General features: G+C 37.3%; 1 protein-coding gene across 3 annotated transcripts in view; it reads right to left on the minus strand.

Moving 5' to 3' along the window:
- The window catches only part of if (integrin subunit alpha inflated), a 107154-nt gene that overhangs the window by 3568 nt on the left and 85635 nt on the right, over positions 1 to 17951 (minus strand). Inside the window, exons 6-11 of one of the 3 annotated variants that reach the window (XM_003704383.3) lie at positions 8138 to 8186; positions 7084 to 7164; positions 4055 to 4227; positions 2530 to 2768; positions 1310 to 1925; positions 260 to 1165 (exon numbers count right to left, since the gene is read on the minus strand). In XM_003704383.3, the coding sequence (XP_003704431.3) occupies positions 260 to 1165; positions 1310 to 1925; positions 2530 to 2768; positions 4055 to 4227; positions 7084 to 7164; positions 8138 to 8186 (2064 nt within the window). The remainder of the gene's footprint in view (positions 1 to 259; positions 1166 to 1309; positions 1926 to 2529; positions 2769 to 4054; positions 4228 to 7083; positions 7165 to 8137; positions 8187 to 17951) is intronic. The other 2 variants (XM_012287838.2, XM_076532806.1) reach the window with 2 other exon arrangements.

Raw genomic sequence — 17951 nt, forward strand, 5'->3', positions numbered from 1 at the left:
AATTTGCATAGTTAACCATTGAATAATAACATATTGACATAACATTTCAATTTTTTTGTCTATTTTAATATTGTAGCTATAATTAGACAGTTTTAACTGACGCGCCTGACAAATAAGTCATAGTGCAAGGGGTTAAAGATTCGAAACTTTTATAGTTCTTCAGAAGTTTGCAAATATGAAAATTTCACTGAATATTGTTCAACGCTACAGAATGATTCGATCCACCTCCACTTCCTAAAATATATAAAATGCAACAAACCTTCAAACTAAGATAATTGGCATTGGCAGATTCACATTGAATACTCCCCGACGTTTCTGGCTGCTCCAATAGATACAACAATTCATTTCCAGCGAGCGTCTGCGCCGGCCAAATAAGGAAAGCCTCCGCTTCGATCACCTCCGATGGACCCTGATTCCGTATGGTGTAATTATGTGTCACGGCTGGTCCAAACTCCGCCTCCGTAGTAGCATTCGTCTCACTCGTATAATTATCCGGGTTATAGTACAAATCTTTGGGTTTGCTCTCGCCGTCCACTTGTAGATCCGTCTCGATCCAAATCGGGAGCTTCATGAGGTACTTATTATCCCCGGTGGTCGAATTGTTCTCGGGATTAGTGGTATTAACATCCATCTCGAATTCATAAATCGGCTTCATCCCGTGGGAAGTGACCGGTTGCAGGAGCACCTTGAACTTGACTATTCCCTGCTTCGGCAACGGATTACCGATGTCGCAACGAAGAGTATTATTGTTCCATTGTTTGTTAGGGGCCGAGCACTGCACGGGTATGCCCATAGTCTCGATCTTCTCCACGTTGATGTAATCGATACCGTAGGGCAGCCTCAAGTTGTACGTCGATTCGAACGCGTCCTCGCCTATGTTCTGCACCAAGACATCCAACTCCAGCTTCTTGCCGGAGCCTAACAGGTACTTGTGCACGTTCGACGACACGTACATCTGTAAATCGGGGATGCACACGTTGTCGGAGCCGCAGTTCTTTCTGATGGACAGAGAGTCCTTCCTGGACGTCGTCGAGCCGAGGATCGGCCGCAAGGGGAATCTGGGGTCCCTCGGTCTATTGTCCTCCAGACGCTCCTCTGCTAGACTCATTCGCATCTCCGCGTCGAGTGACGTCAGTTTGTCACGTATGTTCGGCGTTACGTACACCTATGAACAAAGAGCCGATTTGTCACTGGGATATGTCCCATCTAGGGCAAATTGAGAGGAAATCCTCTCAGACGCGCTCTCTTATCAGAAAATAAAATACATACATACATGTCCCATTTACAGAGTAAATCTTAGACAGCTTACCTGAGTCATGCTACAGAACTCTCGATCCTGCTCCACCTCGATAGTGCGATTCATGACGTTCGTGTCCTCCAGCTCCAAAAAGAACATCCTCGGAGTCTTCATCTTCTTCACGTCCAGTACGTACTGAATGTTGAACCGGTGTCTGGGGAAGACACCCTCGCCGTTATATTTGAAGCAGGCCCTCAAGAGGAGGCAGGTGACCCTGGTTCCGCTAGACAAAGTACAGTTCCTGTCGTCCAACGAGATCAATTTTGACTGCAAACCGAACGACACGAAGGAATCCATCTTGATGACAGGACGAGATCTGAAGAACATCGCGCTGGCAGACTCGTAGGCGCCGACTACCAGATCTGGATACCGATTCCCGTCGAGATCCAAGCCACCGGACACTGAGAAGCCGAAGGTGGACACGGGCATGTCGAGGTTCTCAGCGTAGATCACCTGCGAATATTTCTCCAGGACGCCGGTTCGTGAACCGTGGTAGATGTACACGGCGCCACGACCACGAAGACCACCGTAAGGAGCACCTACCACGAAGTCCCCGTAGCCGTCACGGTCGATGTCCCCCAGAGAGGCCAATGACAAACCGAATCGACCGCGGTTGCTCTCCCCGTCCCTGGATAACGATAAGTAATTATCGCTAGAGTTCAACGATCTGTGTGGTCCGTTGGGTCTCAAATATTTCTGGGTGGAATTCGCGGAGCGAGGAAGCAAATTTGACTTCTCTAGGACAGTTTGGAAAGTCAGATGAGAAATAAGAGGAACTTAGGAACGTGGAAAGATGGAGATTTAGAAATTTGAGAATTTATGGAGAATGAGAAATTGGAGAATTTAGATGAAGTTTTAGAAATTTGAGAATTTACGAAGGTGAGAAGTTAGAGATTCAGAAATTTGAGAAGTTAGAAAAATAGGAAGTTGGGCATCTAGAAATTTGAGAATGTAGAGGGTTGGAAAGTTGAGGACTGAAATTTGAGAATTTAGAGAGATGTAACGTAAAAGGTTGAAATTTAAGAACTTAAATTTTGATATTTGAAAATTCTACACTTACAAATTTGAAAATATAGAAATTTAATAATCTTGAAATTGATCACAAAATTTGAAAATCATCATATTTCATAAAATTCTAGTCCTGTTTTTCAGAGTCACCATGTAGACAACGTTTTGCATAATAATTCAAGTAATAAATATTATAATGTAATTTAAAAAAGGAAATGACATACCTAGTATCTACTTTGAGGAATTTTGGAGATTCATTGCCTTGATAGTAAACATACACCCTTCCGGTCTCGATGGTCATTTCCGGGTTATCTGGTATGGTGTACATAGGCGCTCCAACTATAAGATCGTCTAAACCGTCGCCATCGATATCACCGGAAGCGACAGCGTAACCGAAATAAGCTCCCATTTGTACACCAGTGATGTTACGGGGATTCGTCATGTTTGAGGTGAAGAGTATAACCTACAATTATATTCATTCTTAATAAATAATATTTACTTATTAATTATAGTTTATTTTGTTATTTATTTAATGTATGAATCAGTGTTTATACTCTATGCATATGTAAATATTCATAACTGAATACGTAAATAGATGTTCATACTAAACATGTGAGTAAATATTCATAACTCAATATGTATATAAATGTTCATAACTCAATATGTATATAAATATTCATAATTCAACATGTATATAAATGTTCATAACTCAGTATGTAAATAAATATTCATACTCAACATGTAAATACATATGCATACTCAACATGTGAGTACATATGCATACTCCACATGTAAATAAATATTGATAACTCAACATATATATAAATATTCATAACTCAGTATGTAAATAAATATTCATACTCAACATGTGAGTACATATGCATACTCAATATGTGAGTAAATATTCATACTCCACATGTAAATAAATATTCATAACTCATCATGTATATAAATGTTCATAACTCAGTATGTAAATAAATATTCATACTCAACATGTGAGTACATATGCATACTCAACATGTGAGTACATATGCATACTCAATATGTGAGTAAATATTCATACTTCACATGTAAATAAATATTGATAACTCAACATGCATATAAATGTTCATAACTCAGTATGTAAATAAATATTCATACTCAACATGTGAGTACATATACATACTCCACATGTAAATAAATATTGATAACTCAACATGTATATGAATATTTATAACTCAATATGTAATGAAATATTCATACTCAACATGTAAATAAATATTCATAACTTAGTATATGAATAAATATTCATACTCATCATGTGATAAATATGTGGACATGTACTGAACATATGAATATTCATACTCAACGTGAACTGTCTACTTATATTCAGCCTCCAATTAACATTATAACTACCAGAATTAACCATACCCTTAACTTTGCAAATGAAGTGAAAAATAAACAAATAAAAAATAATCTACAATTTGCAAAATTTATCTTCACAAATCTCACCAAAAATTCCAACCAAAGGTACACTAAAATTTTGAAATAAAAAATATGAAATCAGAAAAGAACTCCTTCTGACTATCCAGCATTTCTAATAATAACTTAATTGTTGACTTAGCGTTTCACTTAATCGAACAAGGAAAATGACTATCAAAGTTTCTCTCAGAATAACTAAAGAACACATTCACTGGAAGATTTCCGACAGTGGCATTTTCCATTGTCATTTTTTCTACAGAATTACGTGTTAATATTTCATGAGCATACTTTGCCGAGAAGTTCGTTGCCACGAGGTACACCAACCGCGGTGCCGCTGTCACCTTTTCCAGCAAAGTCACCAGTCGTGACGGAATAACCCATGTAGCTATCGTCTTCTGTTGCTGGTCCCTCCTTCGTGAACATAAGTTTACGGTTGTGTAGCGGCTGTGAAAATGCTTGGCCTGTAAAATAAGCGGCAATTGATACAGTCCGATCGAAAAGAGATTCGGTGACACATACTTTCCCAAACACAATTTCGTTTCTGACTGCGAATGTTAACTCGAGGATATTCTAAGTCAAACACTGGTTCAAAAACACACTGACAATTCGAGGTATTCAAAGTACAAACTGTGTTGGATATTTCACTCGCAAACTTGTTAATTCGGGAGCAAATTTAAATTGGGGGCAAAGTTAATTTGGGTTCTTTTGGGGGATGTTTATTTTGGTAGGTATTTTGAGTTTTTCAAGTTTGGAAATTAGGGAGTTGAGGAGTTGGGGGTTGGAGAAGGGAGTTTGAGGATTTATGGAGTTGGGAATATGGGAATATGGACATAAGGGAATTTGGGAATTTTTAAATTTCAGAGTTTAGGAAATTGTGGGGATTTGGGAATGTGAAATCTGGGTGTGTAGGAATTTAGAAAGGTGAAATTTGGAGAAGTAGGGATTTGGGGGTGGAGAATTTGGGGATATAGGGATTTGGGAAGGTGGAAGTTGGGCAAGTGGAGATTTGGGAATGTAGAACTTGGGGATATAGGGATTTGCAAGGGTGGAATTTGGACGCATAGGGATTTGGAAATTTGGAATTTGGGGATATGGGAATTTGGAACGGTGGAATTTGAACGCATAGGAATTTGCAAGGGTGGAATTTGGGTGCATAGAAATTTGCAAGGGTGGAATTTGGGCGCATAGGAATTTGTAAAAGTGGAATTTGGGCGCATAGAAATTTGCAAGGGTGGAATTTGGGCGCATAGAAATTTGTAAAAGTGGAATTTGGACGCATAGAAATTTGCAAGGGTGGAATTTGAGTGCATAGAAATTTGCAAGGGTGGAATTTGGGCGCATAGGAATTAGTAAAAGTGGAATTTGAGCGCATAGAAATTTGCAAGGGTGGAATTTGGGCGCATAGAAATTTGCAAGGGTGGAATTTGGGTGCATAGAAATTTGCAAGGGTGGAATTTGGGTGCATAGGAATTTGTAAAAGTGGAATTTGGGCGCATAGGGATTTGCAAGGGTGCAATTTGGGCGCATAGGAATTTGTAAAGGTGGAATTTGGACGCATAGGGATTTGCAAGGGTGGAATTTGTGGATATAGGAATTTGGACAAGTAGGGATTTGAAAATCTAGAATTTGGGGATATGGGAATTTGCAAGGGTGGAATTTGGGCGCATAGGAATTTGGAAAAGTGGAATTTGGATGCATAGGGATTTGTAAGGGTGCAATTTGGGCGCATAGGAATTTGCAAAAGTGGAATTTGGACGCATAGGGATTCGCAAGGGTGGAATTTGGGCACATAGGAATTTGGACAAGTAGGGATTTGGAAATCTAGAATTAGGGGATATGGGAATTTGAAAAGATGAAATTTGAACGCATAGGAATTTGCAAAAGTAGAAATTGAACACATAGGGATTTGGTACCGTAAAATTTGCATATGTACAATTTTACATCTGGATCTGTAAAGGTGGAATTTAGGCAAGTGAATATTCGATACTCCCGAATAATCAAACCACACTAAACACACGACTAACGCAGTTAATCGCAGGTAAAATCGCAGTCAGATAACGACAAAAATACTTAGATACACGCTAGTAAAAAAAGTTAAGCCACGTTCTCATTAATCTAGCTTCTAAGCATCTCTATTCATAATAAGGTGTCTGGTATTATTCCGTTCAGTGCTACTGCCAGGCAACCATAATTAGCGTGTCTCAAACAACAATTGTTTCTTTCTTGAGCACTATTAAGTATATTATTCAGACAGGCCTTCATTATTTTTATGCTGTGGCCGCACAGCGAAGCTGCAAGAAGCCTGCACCTGTTAAATACTGCCACCCTCGACTCACCTGGCAGTAATTAATAAACAATAGCACACGAAGAATTAATCGTCAATCGGATTATTAATCACAGGCGTTTTGTTAATCGCGGACCGTATGAGTGGAAGCCGGATGAACATGTAATTGCTGGAAATTAATCAAGGGCCACTGCCAAGCAAGTGTGAGGAAAGTTTACGTCGAATGCGATGGCGATACTCTTCAATTACTTTGGATTTATTTTAAACATCGGGTAGATCGTTTTTTGTGGGATAAAGCGTCTGTGAAGCTTCTAAACAATCTCTGTTGCTTTTTCTTGCTTTTTGAGGCTGCAGAAATTTTTAGATCGAGACTCAAAGTGAATGACGTGAGGGACTGCTCTTTTACATATTTTTTCATTAGTTGAATTTAAAATTTTTTGGAATATTTGAAATCGTGTTTCAAAGTGCAACTGAAGAATTTTTATAAATCGATCTTGTGTTTATTTGACAAATAAGAGAAGTTCCAGAAAAATGACATACAAGAAGAAAAATTAATAAGCAAACTATGATAATACCAAGTGTATTCATCAAGTAATAATAAAAGTTTAACTCAAACATAAGAAATAAATTACTGTTAATTTTGTCTTGTAAAAAGAATCATATTCTTTATTTCTCTGAAATATGCAATGCAAGTATTTTTTAAATGCAAGTCAACCTTCAGCCTCCTAACCTCTTCCACCAATCTTATCCATTAAACTATAACTTCAAGTAGAATTTTTAGAGTATATTTATGAAAGCAACGAAGATATCCGAAGCACTCGAAGAATTCGTTATAAGACGCTTTGGCCCGTCAAGTCTCATAGGCTTTGATGAGGGAGTCTCCGAGCGTGAAGCAACACGTGTTAATGGCCGCCGTCGTTAACAAAATGGCAGCTGATTAGAGGTTTGAAATACGGATAGGGACTTGTTAAACGACGTTTCTTATTTTTCGTTTTATTTTTGATGTCTGATTACGCCTGCAAGTACGCGGTACCTGATATTTCTGCTTCGGGGGTGAATAGCATCGTCGCTACGAACTTCAACCTCATAGCAGTGCTGATCGAGTATATCTGACCTGTAATCGTTCAACGAAAGTCTCTAAATTCTCTGGAAAAGACCAACGATACGTCGCGATATTTTTTCGTGTTGCTGTTCCATCGCCCAGGCGTTACGAAAGCTCGAATTCTGTTCTTTTTTATTAGCGACCCAGTTTCCCACCAATTAGTCCCGATTTATCCAATTGCGGTTCTCGAGAATTTTGATAAGCGAATTTTGCTTTGGGGAGAGCTTGATTTTGCTTGCGATTGTTACCTTTTGTGGCGGAAGAGAAATTTAGATCCCAGAGTAAAGTTTGACTGCGAGAATAATATTTTTGTGCACAGGTTTCAATTTTAAAAATTGTGACATTTTTAAAAAATTAGAGAAACATATTGATTCGAACATGGAGTATTTTATACATATTTATAATGTATTAATTTAATCATTTTAATACATGATTTTATTAGACATTTATTTAAGGACAATTATTTAAAGACGATTTTATTTTTAATTATTTAAAGATGATTTTATCTGTTCAATTATTTAAAGACGATTTTATTTTTAATTATTTAAAGATGATTTTATCTGTTCAATTTTTATACTCAATTTAAAACTTGACTTTAGCAGAAATTTTAAAAAAAGACTGCAACTCTAAACTGACAATAGATTAAATAATAAAAATATTAAAATCACGAAACAAGCTATCACGAGTTCCTTAAAAAAAGATCTCTATATTGAACAAAAAAATATTCTTCTCACAGTCACCAGCTAGAATTATCCAAAAAAAGATTTAATTCTATTTTAGAAGATATTTCTCGAATCGTAAGATAATTCAATGCCCGAAGCCAATTAAAATTCTTAAACCCCTTCGAACATTGAAAAATCAAACAGAGAAGTGTATTTACAAGAGTATTATCTTTTTATCACGGTGTCATGTTTCAAGGTAGTATCGATTATTTCATAATCGACCTAAATGGTACCTGGAAGCTAGAACCAAGAAGAAACCTTACCTTGCCAGTACCAACTTCCTGGCGCCCCAATGAAGAGCCTCTCACCGTTCTGAAACGAATAGAAAGGTGCGCCATTAGAGAAATTAATCGACGTCAAATAACTAACGGTGGGAAGCACTTTACCATACTCGTTTTTATCAGTGAAATTTATTTGATTTTCCTTTCGTCTCCGTTAAGCTTTTTTATACAAGTTTCTTTCACCTGCTCGATCAAATGCGAAGAAACTGAATTTATGAGATACTCTTTGAAAGATACATATGTTGTATTTTAATGAGTGTGTGTTCGAGAATTTTTATCGCTTAAATTATCTACTAGTTTTATCTTTTAGAGCCAAATACTTGATAATGAACTATCAAATTATTTCTCTAAACTTAATGAATAATACATTTACAAAAAATTCTATTCGATAATTTTACGAAAGATTCAGTTGTAACAATTTTTTTATGAAATAAATTTGTGATACAGTTAAATAATAACTTGTTCATAATTTCAAGACTTTGATGTTGCTTAATATTTTTATTTCAAGCGAACATTTATTGTATCATAATTTCTTGTTCAGCTTACACAAAACTATAATTCTATTTGTAATTATAAATATTTATAATAAAATTCTAATATGTCCATTCATAATCAGAATTCATAAATACACAATAATCTGTGTAATTTGTAATTTGTATAATTATTGTAAAATACAATAATCAGGGGTTAAGGAAGCCTACTTATTTCAAACTTCATACACAATTATTCTTAAATATTTTACTTCAGAACTAAATTATGTTCAAAGCACAAAAGAAGTCTTTCATAATTTATCACCACATATTATCAATCTAATAAATTTACCAATCTGATTTCCGAGTGTGTATCTGATAGACGCAGAAAGAATGTCCAAGACAGAAATGTCCCTAGACCGTTCTCACGTATTCGAAAGTAGAAACGTGTTTGCAGCAGGCGCGCGTGCAGCAAAGCAGCAGAACAACGGCTAGAATTTTTCCCAGCCGCGGGCAGTGCAACGAGGAAACGGACGCACCCACGAAAGTTCAATTTTTCTTTAATTCACAAGATAATGGCGTAGATAAGGGACGGCGAACTCGCGCGAGTTCGAGACGCGATAAATCAGTCGCTCGTACGTATTCTAGTCGCGCGTCTATGTTCAGCTCGCAAATGCGTTCAGCATTTTAAAACCTCTTCGCGAATCTTGCCCTCTGAATTGCTATTCTGTGATACTATTGTGGAAAAACCCTAAATTGCTCACGAAACTTTAACTTGAAAAAGAAAAGATTAAGTAATGCAGGAAATTTATTTATACTATTGTTGAAAAGTTCTAAATCGCTCACGAAACTTTAACTGGAAGAAAGAGATCAAGAAATGCAGGAAATTTATTTATATTATTGTTGACAAATTCTAAATCGCTCACGAAACTTTAATTGGAAAAAAAATGATCATGTATTACAGGAAATTGTTATCGTTCTAATCGATGATCATTGATAAATTGCAGGTAATGCATCAAATGCAATTTTGCATAGAACTTAAACGTTATTTTATATGTAACTTAAACTAGTTTAATATTTATTAGATCTTTTATTTGATTGTCTATCTACAGACTCTAAATTACTATTAAGCTATAAATAAACAAAGAGTCCTTAAATAAAACACACTCTGGTAAGCTAAAAATTAAATCTAAATAACAAATAACAAAGCAGCCATTTTGGGTGCAACGTCTACTTTGCGCAACGCCCGCCATCTTAGCAAGTAGTGCAGAGCCGCGGGATTTAAAATAATTCCCCGCATGGGAACATACTTTCGGGTTGTAATAAAGGTATGTCGATGATTTCGAGTGGCACTCGAGCAACTCATGCACCGATTAAGTGCACGGTCGAGCTTGTGTGAACATGGTCGATGAGTGTTGCTTTATCACGGTGCTGCCTTGCGACAGGTTCTTGAAGTCGATTCAACGTTACAGCCCAGGAATTTATTGGCCTTTGATTGACCGTTCGTCTCGAGCACGTTCCTGCTACGACTTTCTGTAGGGTTTTAACCCTGTATATGGTTGCAAACCATTTTGTTGCGCAATGTGTTACATTTATAAATTTCTTTTTCAAAATTATACACTGATGTAATAGAAATATTGTTTATTGATGAACATTGTTGACGAACGCATACTGGGTAGTTCACGTGAACTTCTAATAAATTGTTGTCATTGTTATTATTTAAATTTTTAAGGTCCTTGATCATTTTTTTATGGAGTTTGATTGAAAGGAGCATGTGTAGTAAATTTATATTTCTAGGTTATGATGTCTGAAGATTTTAAGGTTGCACATATTTAAAAAGTTATTCATAACATCTACAGGGTGTACAATTCACATGAACCACCCTGTATTTATTTCAAAATAAATACTTTCATAAGACAGTATAACATAACTGTCATAAGACAAGGTTGCATATTTAAAAAATTATTCATAACATCTACTAATAAATTACATATTTAAAAAATTATTCATAACATCTACAGAGTGTACAATTTACATGAACCACCCTATATTTATTTCAAAATAAATACTTTCATAAGACAGTATAATATAACTTTCATAAGACAAGGTTGCATATTTAAAAAATTATTCATAACATCTACTAATAAATTACATATTTAAAAAGTTATTCATAACATCTACAGGGTGTACAATTTACATGAACCACCCTGTATTTATTTCAAAATAAATACTTTCATAAGACAGTATAACATAACTGTCATAAGACAAGGTTGCATATTTAAAAAATTATTCATAACATCTACTAATAAATTACATATTTAAAAAGTTATTCATAACATCTACAGAGTGTATAATTCACATGAACCACCCTGTATTTATTTCAAAATAAAAACTCTCATAAGACAGTATAACATAACTTTCATAAGACAAGGTTGCATATTTAAAAAATATTCATAACATCTACTAATAAATTACATATTTAAAAAGTTATTTATACCATCTACAGGGTGTACAATTTACATGAATCACCCTATATTTATTTCAAAATAAATACTTTCATAAAACAGTACAACATAACTGTCCTAAGACAGTTCAACAAAAAAAACATTTCCAAGTTGCACAATCTTTCCAGAAATTCTAACAAATCACACAAGGTAGAGAATTACGCTGCACTATAAAAGAACGTCGGAAGAATATCAAGCTTCTTACATTCTGTAAATAGTAATTTATAAAAAAAGCCTGTTTTACCAGCTCGATTCAACGTTAGTCTCATTCATATTGCATGATATTATCGTGAATCGTGCTCGTGCATTCAGCTTCTTGCGATCATTCACGTACCACGGACCGTTGATTAATATGTATGCAGGACATAATCTCTACCTACTGTTGTATCGCCGTTAGATAAGACTGTAGGAGGTTCACCGTTACAGCCTGTAAAATGTAAACGCATCGTGTGTGCAAGGAACTTGTCTTTACGAAGCCTATTGCTCTTATGTTCCTACGCTGTTGATGAGAGTTGCATTCATCAACGGACTTGTAATGGAATGCTAAGTTTCAATAACCAAGAGGACTTTGATGAAACGGCATAAATTAGTTGCAACTATTGCTGGGTATTATTGATGGAGTAGGAAGTGGAGATGCAATTTTCAGATGGATTCATGCGTTTGCGATTAGATCAGCACCTTTTTGTTGGAGTATGTGTGAGGTGGAGGATTTTTGTGTGGGGAGGATTTTGCATTTTTTTTGGGACGTTGTGGTTGTTGTAGGAGTGTTATTTTATTGCGGTGATAATATTTCATAGGTAGGAATTGTTTAAGTTTTTAGATTTTTATGTTTGGTTATTAAGAAGTTTCTGAACTTCCTAATTCGGTATTGTACAAATTTCTATGACCTCAAATTCGAAGGAGCCTAAATTTCTACACCCCTGAATTTAGAAGAGCTCAAAGTTCTATGCCCACAAATTCGGAAGAGTCCAAATTTCTATAACCTCAAATTCGGAAAAGCCCAAATTTCTACACCCCCAAATTTCGAAGAGCCCAAAGTTCTATACCCCCAAATTCGGAAGAGCCCAAATTACAATATCTCCCAATTTGAAAGAGCCCAAATTTCTACACCCCCAAATTCGGAATTATCCAAATCTCCAGATCTCCCAATTCGGACATACTCCATCTTCCACATTCCCTAACTCGGTGTCCAAACTTCCACCCTCCCAAATTTGAACATCTCTAAATTCCCATATTCCCAACTTCAGAAATATCCAAATTTCTAAATCCCCCAATTCGCAAATCCTCAAACTTCCCACCTTAAGCAAAATTCCCTCCTTACCTCCACCCCTAACTTCTCCATCAGCATTCTCTCCTTACCCCACCCCTAACTTCTCCATGTTCACCTGCACCCCTAACTTCTCCATCAGCTACCAAAACCTAATCCAATAAACCAAATAATCAGAACTAACAACAATAACTAATAACTAATATCAACAAACAATCGAAACCAACATCTCCATCCACAAAATCCTTTCTATCCACCTTGAAGCATCATTTGAACAGGTTCGCAATTTATCTATCGCTTCCTCAACAAATATCCCTGTTCGAAGCAACGATCATCTGGAACCAGGCAATAACTTTCCCCTTCGTCCTCCTCTAATCTCTAGCAGCGTTTCCATGTTTCTTGTTGGTTATTTAATCCATGGAATCCGTGTCTTTTATTGCCGCAAAGCGTCGTTCTATGCACCGCGTACTCGCGTGGGCGTTGGACTGCACGCTTAGGTGCATCGCGAGAAAGCATGCCAACATTGTACCACGATTAACACTTTGATCTCGGTGATATTTAAGCGGCACGTTGGCTGTACTTCTCACAGGGTTCAATTTAAGGGACGGTGTTGTAAAAGGTCGCTGGAGGTTCATTCTATATGATGCGGTTATGTTGGCTCGTTAATTTTTCTTGTGTTTTAATCCTTTCAACACTTGGATCTATGATGTGTAATTTAGTGTACCATGATATGAATTTGAACGAGATGATGAAGTTTTAGATCTCATAAATTTCATATTTAACGATGATAAGATTGTGTATGAAACTTATTCAAGTTTGTCAAAAATTATGTCATTTTGTCAAACATCACCTTTTTGGAATTTATATCATTTTGTCAAACATCACCTTTATGAAATTTCTGTCATTTTGTCAAACATTACCTTTCTGAAATTCATGTCATTCTGTCAAACACCACCTTTCTGAAATAAAGACATGTTCTTTCAGTATGTCAGGTGTATTCATGTAAAAACCTCAACTGCACTTGTATAATCTGTTCAGTACAATTCTAAATGTTGTTCAGTAGAGTTGAACTTATAGCACGGTACTCTGACATGGTCCCGATGTAACACGGTGCAGAATTTGTAACGACACTCCTATAACACGACCTGTACTCTTAGAACACACGTATAACACGACATTATAAGTTTTATGGGCACGACTGTATATACCATGTACTTGCACAACACAAGTTTCACACGGACCGAATTAACACGTACTCGCCTAAGTACTCCAGACATTACCACATATTTACAACACTACAATTATATTTCCATAGTGTATCCCTACATGCATACCTAAAATAATATAAACTTAACACATAGTCCATAAAAAGCAAAATTTTCATTCTAAAAATTCAGAATTTCCTCTGAAAGACCTTCTGCATCCTACACGCTCGATTAATGCACGATCCATGACCGTCTCACCGTGCATTAAACCAGCATATTCAAAAGCATTACTAGTTAACACACCCCGTATATACCCATTGAAATTCAAGCATCGTAAACCGGAAACAAAGCAGCTTAAGGTAAGTAGGTACATTTTCTGCGAAGCATTACGAGGATTCAGATATGGCCGCGGGTGAAACGCGAAAATGTGACGGCCCCGAGCGGATTCCCGGTTCCGTTCCGGCGAAAGGGCCGTGTCTAGTTTCGTTTTACTCTGCTTATCATGAGAAACAGCGGCCGTTTATAAAACAATGCAGCCGCTAAGAGGAAGAGGAGGAGGAGCGGCGCGTAGGTGGCCTCCTCGCAACGCTGGCCGACGCTGAACACGGAACACGGTGACAGAACGAAATGTCCGTGCCTTAAATGGCCACCTGAGACTCCCCTGTCGTTGCTATTGCTGCTTGCCGCTGCCGTGTCGCGAGTGCCCTTTTTCCCATCCCCTTTGCCCCGCTCTTTCCACGCGTGTTACCGGCTTGAACATGCGTGCGACGACTGGGTGACAAAGGACCCATCAGAATTTTCGAGCCGGGTGCGAATCGATCGGTTCTTAGCGGAAGCTTTGTAATCGAAACTTAGATTGCTATGATTGAGGTGGGAGCAATTTTTAGTGGGGCGTTTGGATGTTTCGAGAGTGCTGGGAGTTTGTTGTATGTGTTTAGTTGGGAATATCGACAGATTAAAATTTAGATTCTGATCTTGGGATGGTGGGGATTTGGAATTTTTTAGGGTAGCATGATGGAACCTGGGTAGTTTGGAAGGTTTGGGACTTTGGGACTTTGTGGATTTCAAGTTGGTGGAACCTTGAGATTTTGAGACGTTGGAGTGCTTCAACCTTGGGAACTTTCGGACATTGAGACTTTAGGGTTGTAGTACTTTGGGAACTTTGGGACATGTGGAAATGTGGAATTTGGGGATATGGGAATTTGGAAAGGTGGAATTTGAACGCATAGGAATTTGGGAATATAGAACTTGGGAATATAGGGATTTGCAAGGGTGGAATTCGGGGGTATAGGAATTTGGACGCATAGGGATTTGGAAATGTGAAATTTGGGGATATGGGAATTTGGAAAGGTGGAATTTGAACGCATAGGAATTTGGGAATATAGGGATTTGCAAGGGTGGAATTTGGGCATATAGAAATTTGAACGCATAGGGATTTGGAAATGTGGAATTTGGGGATATGGGAATTTGGAAAGGTGGAATTTGAACGCATAGGAATTTGGGAATATAGAATTTGGGGATATAGGGATTTGCAAGGGTGGAATTTGGGCGCATAGGAATTTGTAAAAGTGGAATTTGGACGCATAGGGATTTGTAAGGGTGGAATTTGAGCATGTAGGAATTTGTACAAGTAAGGATTTGGAAATCTAGAATTTGGGGATATGGGAATTTGGAAAGGTGAAATTTGAACGCATAGGAATTTGTAAAAATGGAATTTGGACGCATAGGGATTTGGGAAAATAGAATTTGGAGATGTAGGGATTTGCAAGGGTGGAATTTGGGCGCATAGGAATTTGTAAAAGTGGAATTTGGACGCATAGGGATTTGCAAGGGTGGATTGCAAGGACACTTTGGGGTTCTACAACTTTGAGAACTTTTAGACACCGAGACATTGAGCTTCCAGAGCTTTGGAAACTTTGGGACATTGACACTTTGGGATTCCATGACTTTGGAAACTTTAGAAGTTTCTTTAATAAATAATTAATGTAACTCTAACAATTTTAAATTTAATTTAGTAATGTAACTTTAAAACCTTGAGACTTTCAAGCTCCAGAAGGACCTTACAATTTTGATACCACATTCTGAACATCAAAACTTAAAATTTTCAACACCACAACATTTTTCAACATCTCTAAACACTAAGATAGTTTATACTCACACTAAAAAGTAAATAAAAGTAATCAAATGATTAACTATATTATACCATACCACAACACAAATACTAAATAAAAAATAAGTGATATATGCACATACATATCCTAAGCCATTTGCCGCATATTTGTAAAGGTTTCAAGTGCATAAATAAACCGTACTATTTTTATTACAATCTTCTATAACAGTAAGCCTATGCATTATCATTCGCAAGAACCATGGTATAGTACATCGGTACGTAGAGAATGTAACGTAAACTCTAGGAAGAATAATAGGAATGCATTTTCACTGCCCTCAGATAAGTAATCTTTGCTCCATTAGAATCCATACGATCCTCGTAACCACTGCCGTGTTACAGACGACAGGGTTCGCACTGTAATTCTGTCGGATCCTAGAGTTTATGTTGTTGAGTCACTGCATTTGCATTAGGTGCTTCCTTCATGAGACTCTCACAATGCACATTTCTATAATTGGACATGAGAATATACGAAGTAACAAAAGAATGTAAAAAGCAAAATTAAATTTTAAAAATCTTCCACAAAATTTCTTATTCTTAGATGCACAAATTTTTATAGAATATTATATCAAAAATAATATATTTCTGTGCCTTTCAAAATATTTTTGTATTGTCTTTAAAATATCTACAAATGCATCAGAGAAACTTCACATCGAACCAAATGTCTAGATGCAAACGAAACTAGGCTCGCATACCCCATTAATTTTCCAGGGCAAAAACTTCAAGCTATGACATCCAAGTCCTCGAGGCTATCGGTGGAACATCTCGGTTACGTCAGTGCACAGCGAGTACATGCAGTCTGTTTATATGCAGTGGCGCCAGGCCGGTCCACTTTAGGGCCCGCTTTTATTTATTGTCCCACAGAAATGTTATTATTTGTGGGCAAGCATGCCGATCCATGCGGCGATTCGCACGGTACGAACAATGGGCCCCTCTTCGTTGCCCAACAATGTCAAACGTGCGACCAAGTCACGCGTACGCCCAGCGTCCCGATGCAGTCTGCTTCCACGGGTGCAATAACCGTGACTTCTGTATTCCGGCGCCATACGACCCATCCAACCCTTTTCTAACTTACTCGGTACAGTTATACATCGAGTAGTTACTCCCGTTCAAACTAAATGAAAACCACTCGAAACGACCATTACGTTCTTCACTACGGCCACTCTTCAGGGCGGGAAATTTAAAAAGGAAGGTTGATGGTCATGAAACAAGATAATCTTTTTGAAGGTTGACTGTTTTTATTAAATTCAAGGAAACTTCTTTTGATGGTAGAAAATTTGAAATTGTAATGGAAGGTAATTTTATATTAGATTTTATATTGGATGGACATGTGCTGTATGATGGACTAAAGGTTTGATAAAAATGTCTAAACAGATGACTTTAACAAGATTTGAAGTATCTCATTGTTTTTCTTTTATGAAAGTGTTAGCAACGTTTTTTAACAATGACTGATCAGCAAGGTTTCTACTATATGTCTGCAGAATAATTTATTTTATTTTTACAATAGACATGAACATAACCTATACGTCCATTCTTAGGACACTATACTAACAATAGCACATAAACGATATTACTACAGATTGTTTCAATGAACTGTTGTCTGAGCAACTTCATATCAAATTGAACAGTTTAGAAACACATTGTCATCCACATATAATTTTATCGAAACTAACTAAAGTCAGAACTAAAAATAAGAACTGAACGACTTGATGTCCATCTCGAATCGAGAGTACGTATACGACTGTGTTAATACGAAGAGGAATATTCATCCAGAATCCAGAAGGGAGACTCTGATACAGCGAAGGCATTAGCGAACCAGGTAGCCAAGCAAATACGTGCATTTGTCGAGCGGACTCGTACGACACGGCCGTACACAGAAGCGGTCTGGAACAGGCTTTATACCGGAGGAGAAACCGACACGATGTACCCCCTATGGAGTAGCGTTGCCTCGATGCTTCTACACGCGAAAAATTTGCAACCGAGACAATGGCGGTCGTATTCTGGCCGGTCTACACGAAACACGAACGGCACGAGTTGTATTCTGGCGCCGATCGCTAAGAGGGGGAGGATACGACCATACGAGATTGAAATATAACCGGTCGCTCAAATATGGATGGGAGCACCCTGATATTTATGCCATCGGTTCCCTGTATTTACGTATGTATGCATGTACACGCATACGG

The sequence above is a fragment of the Megachile rotundata genome, chromosome 6, assembly GCF_050947335.1.
Source record: "Megachile rotundata isolate GNS110a chromosome 6, iyMegRotu1, whole genome shotgun sequence".
NCBI classification, from domain to species: Eukaryota; Metazoa; Arthropoda; class Insecta; order Hymenoptera; family Megachilidae; genus Megachile; species Megachile rotundata.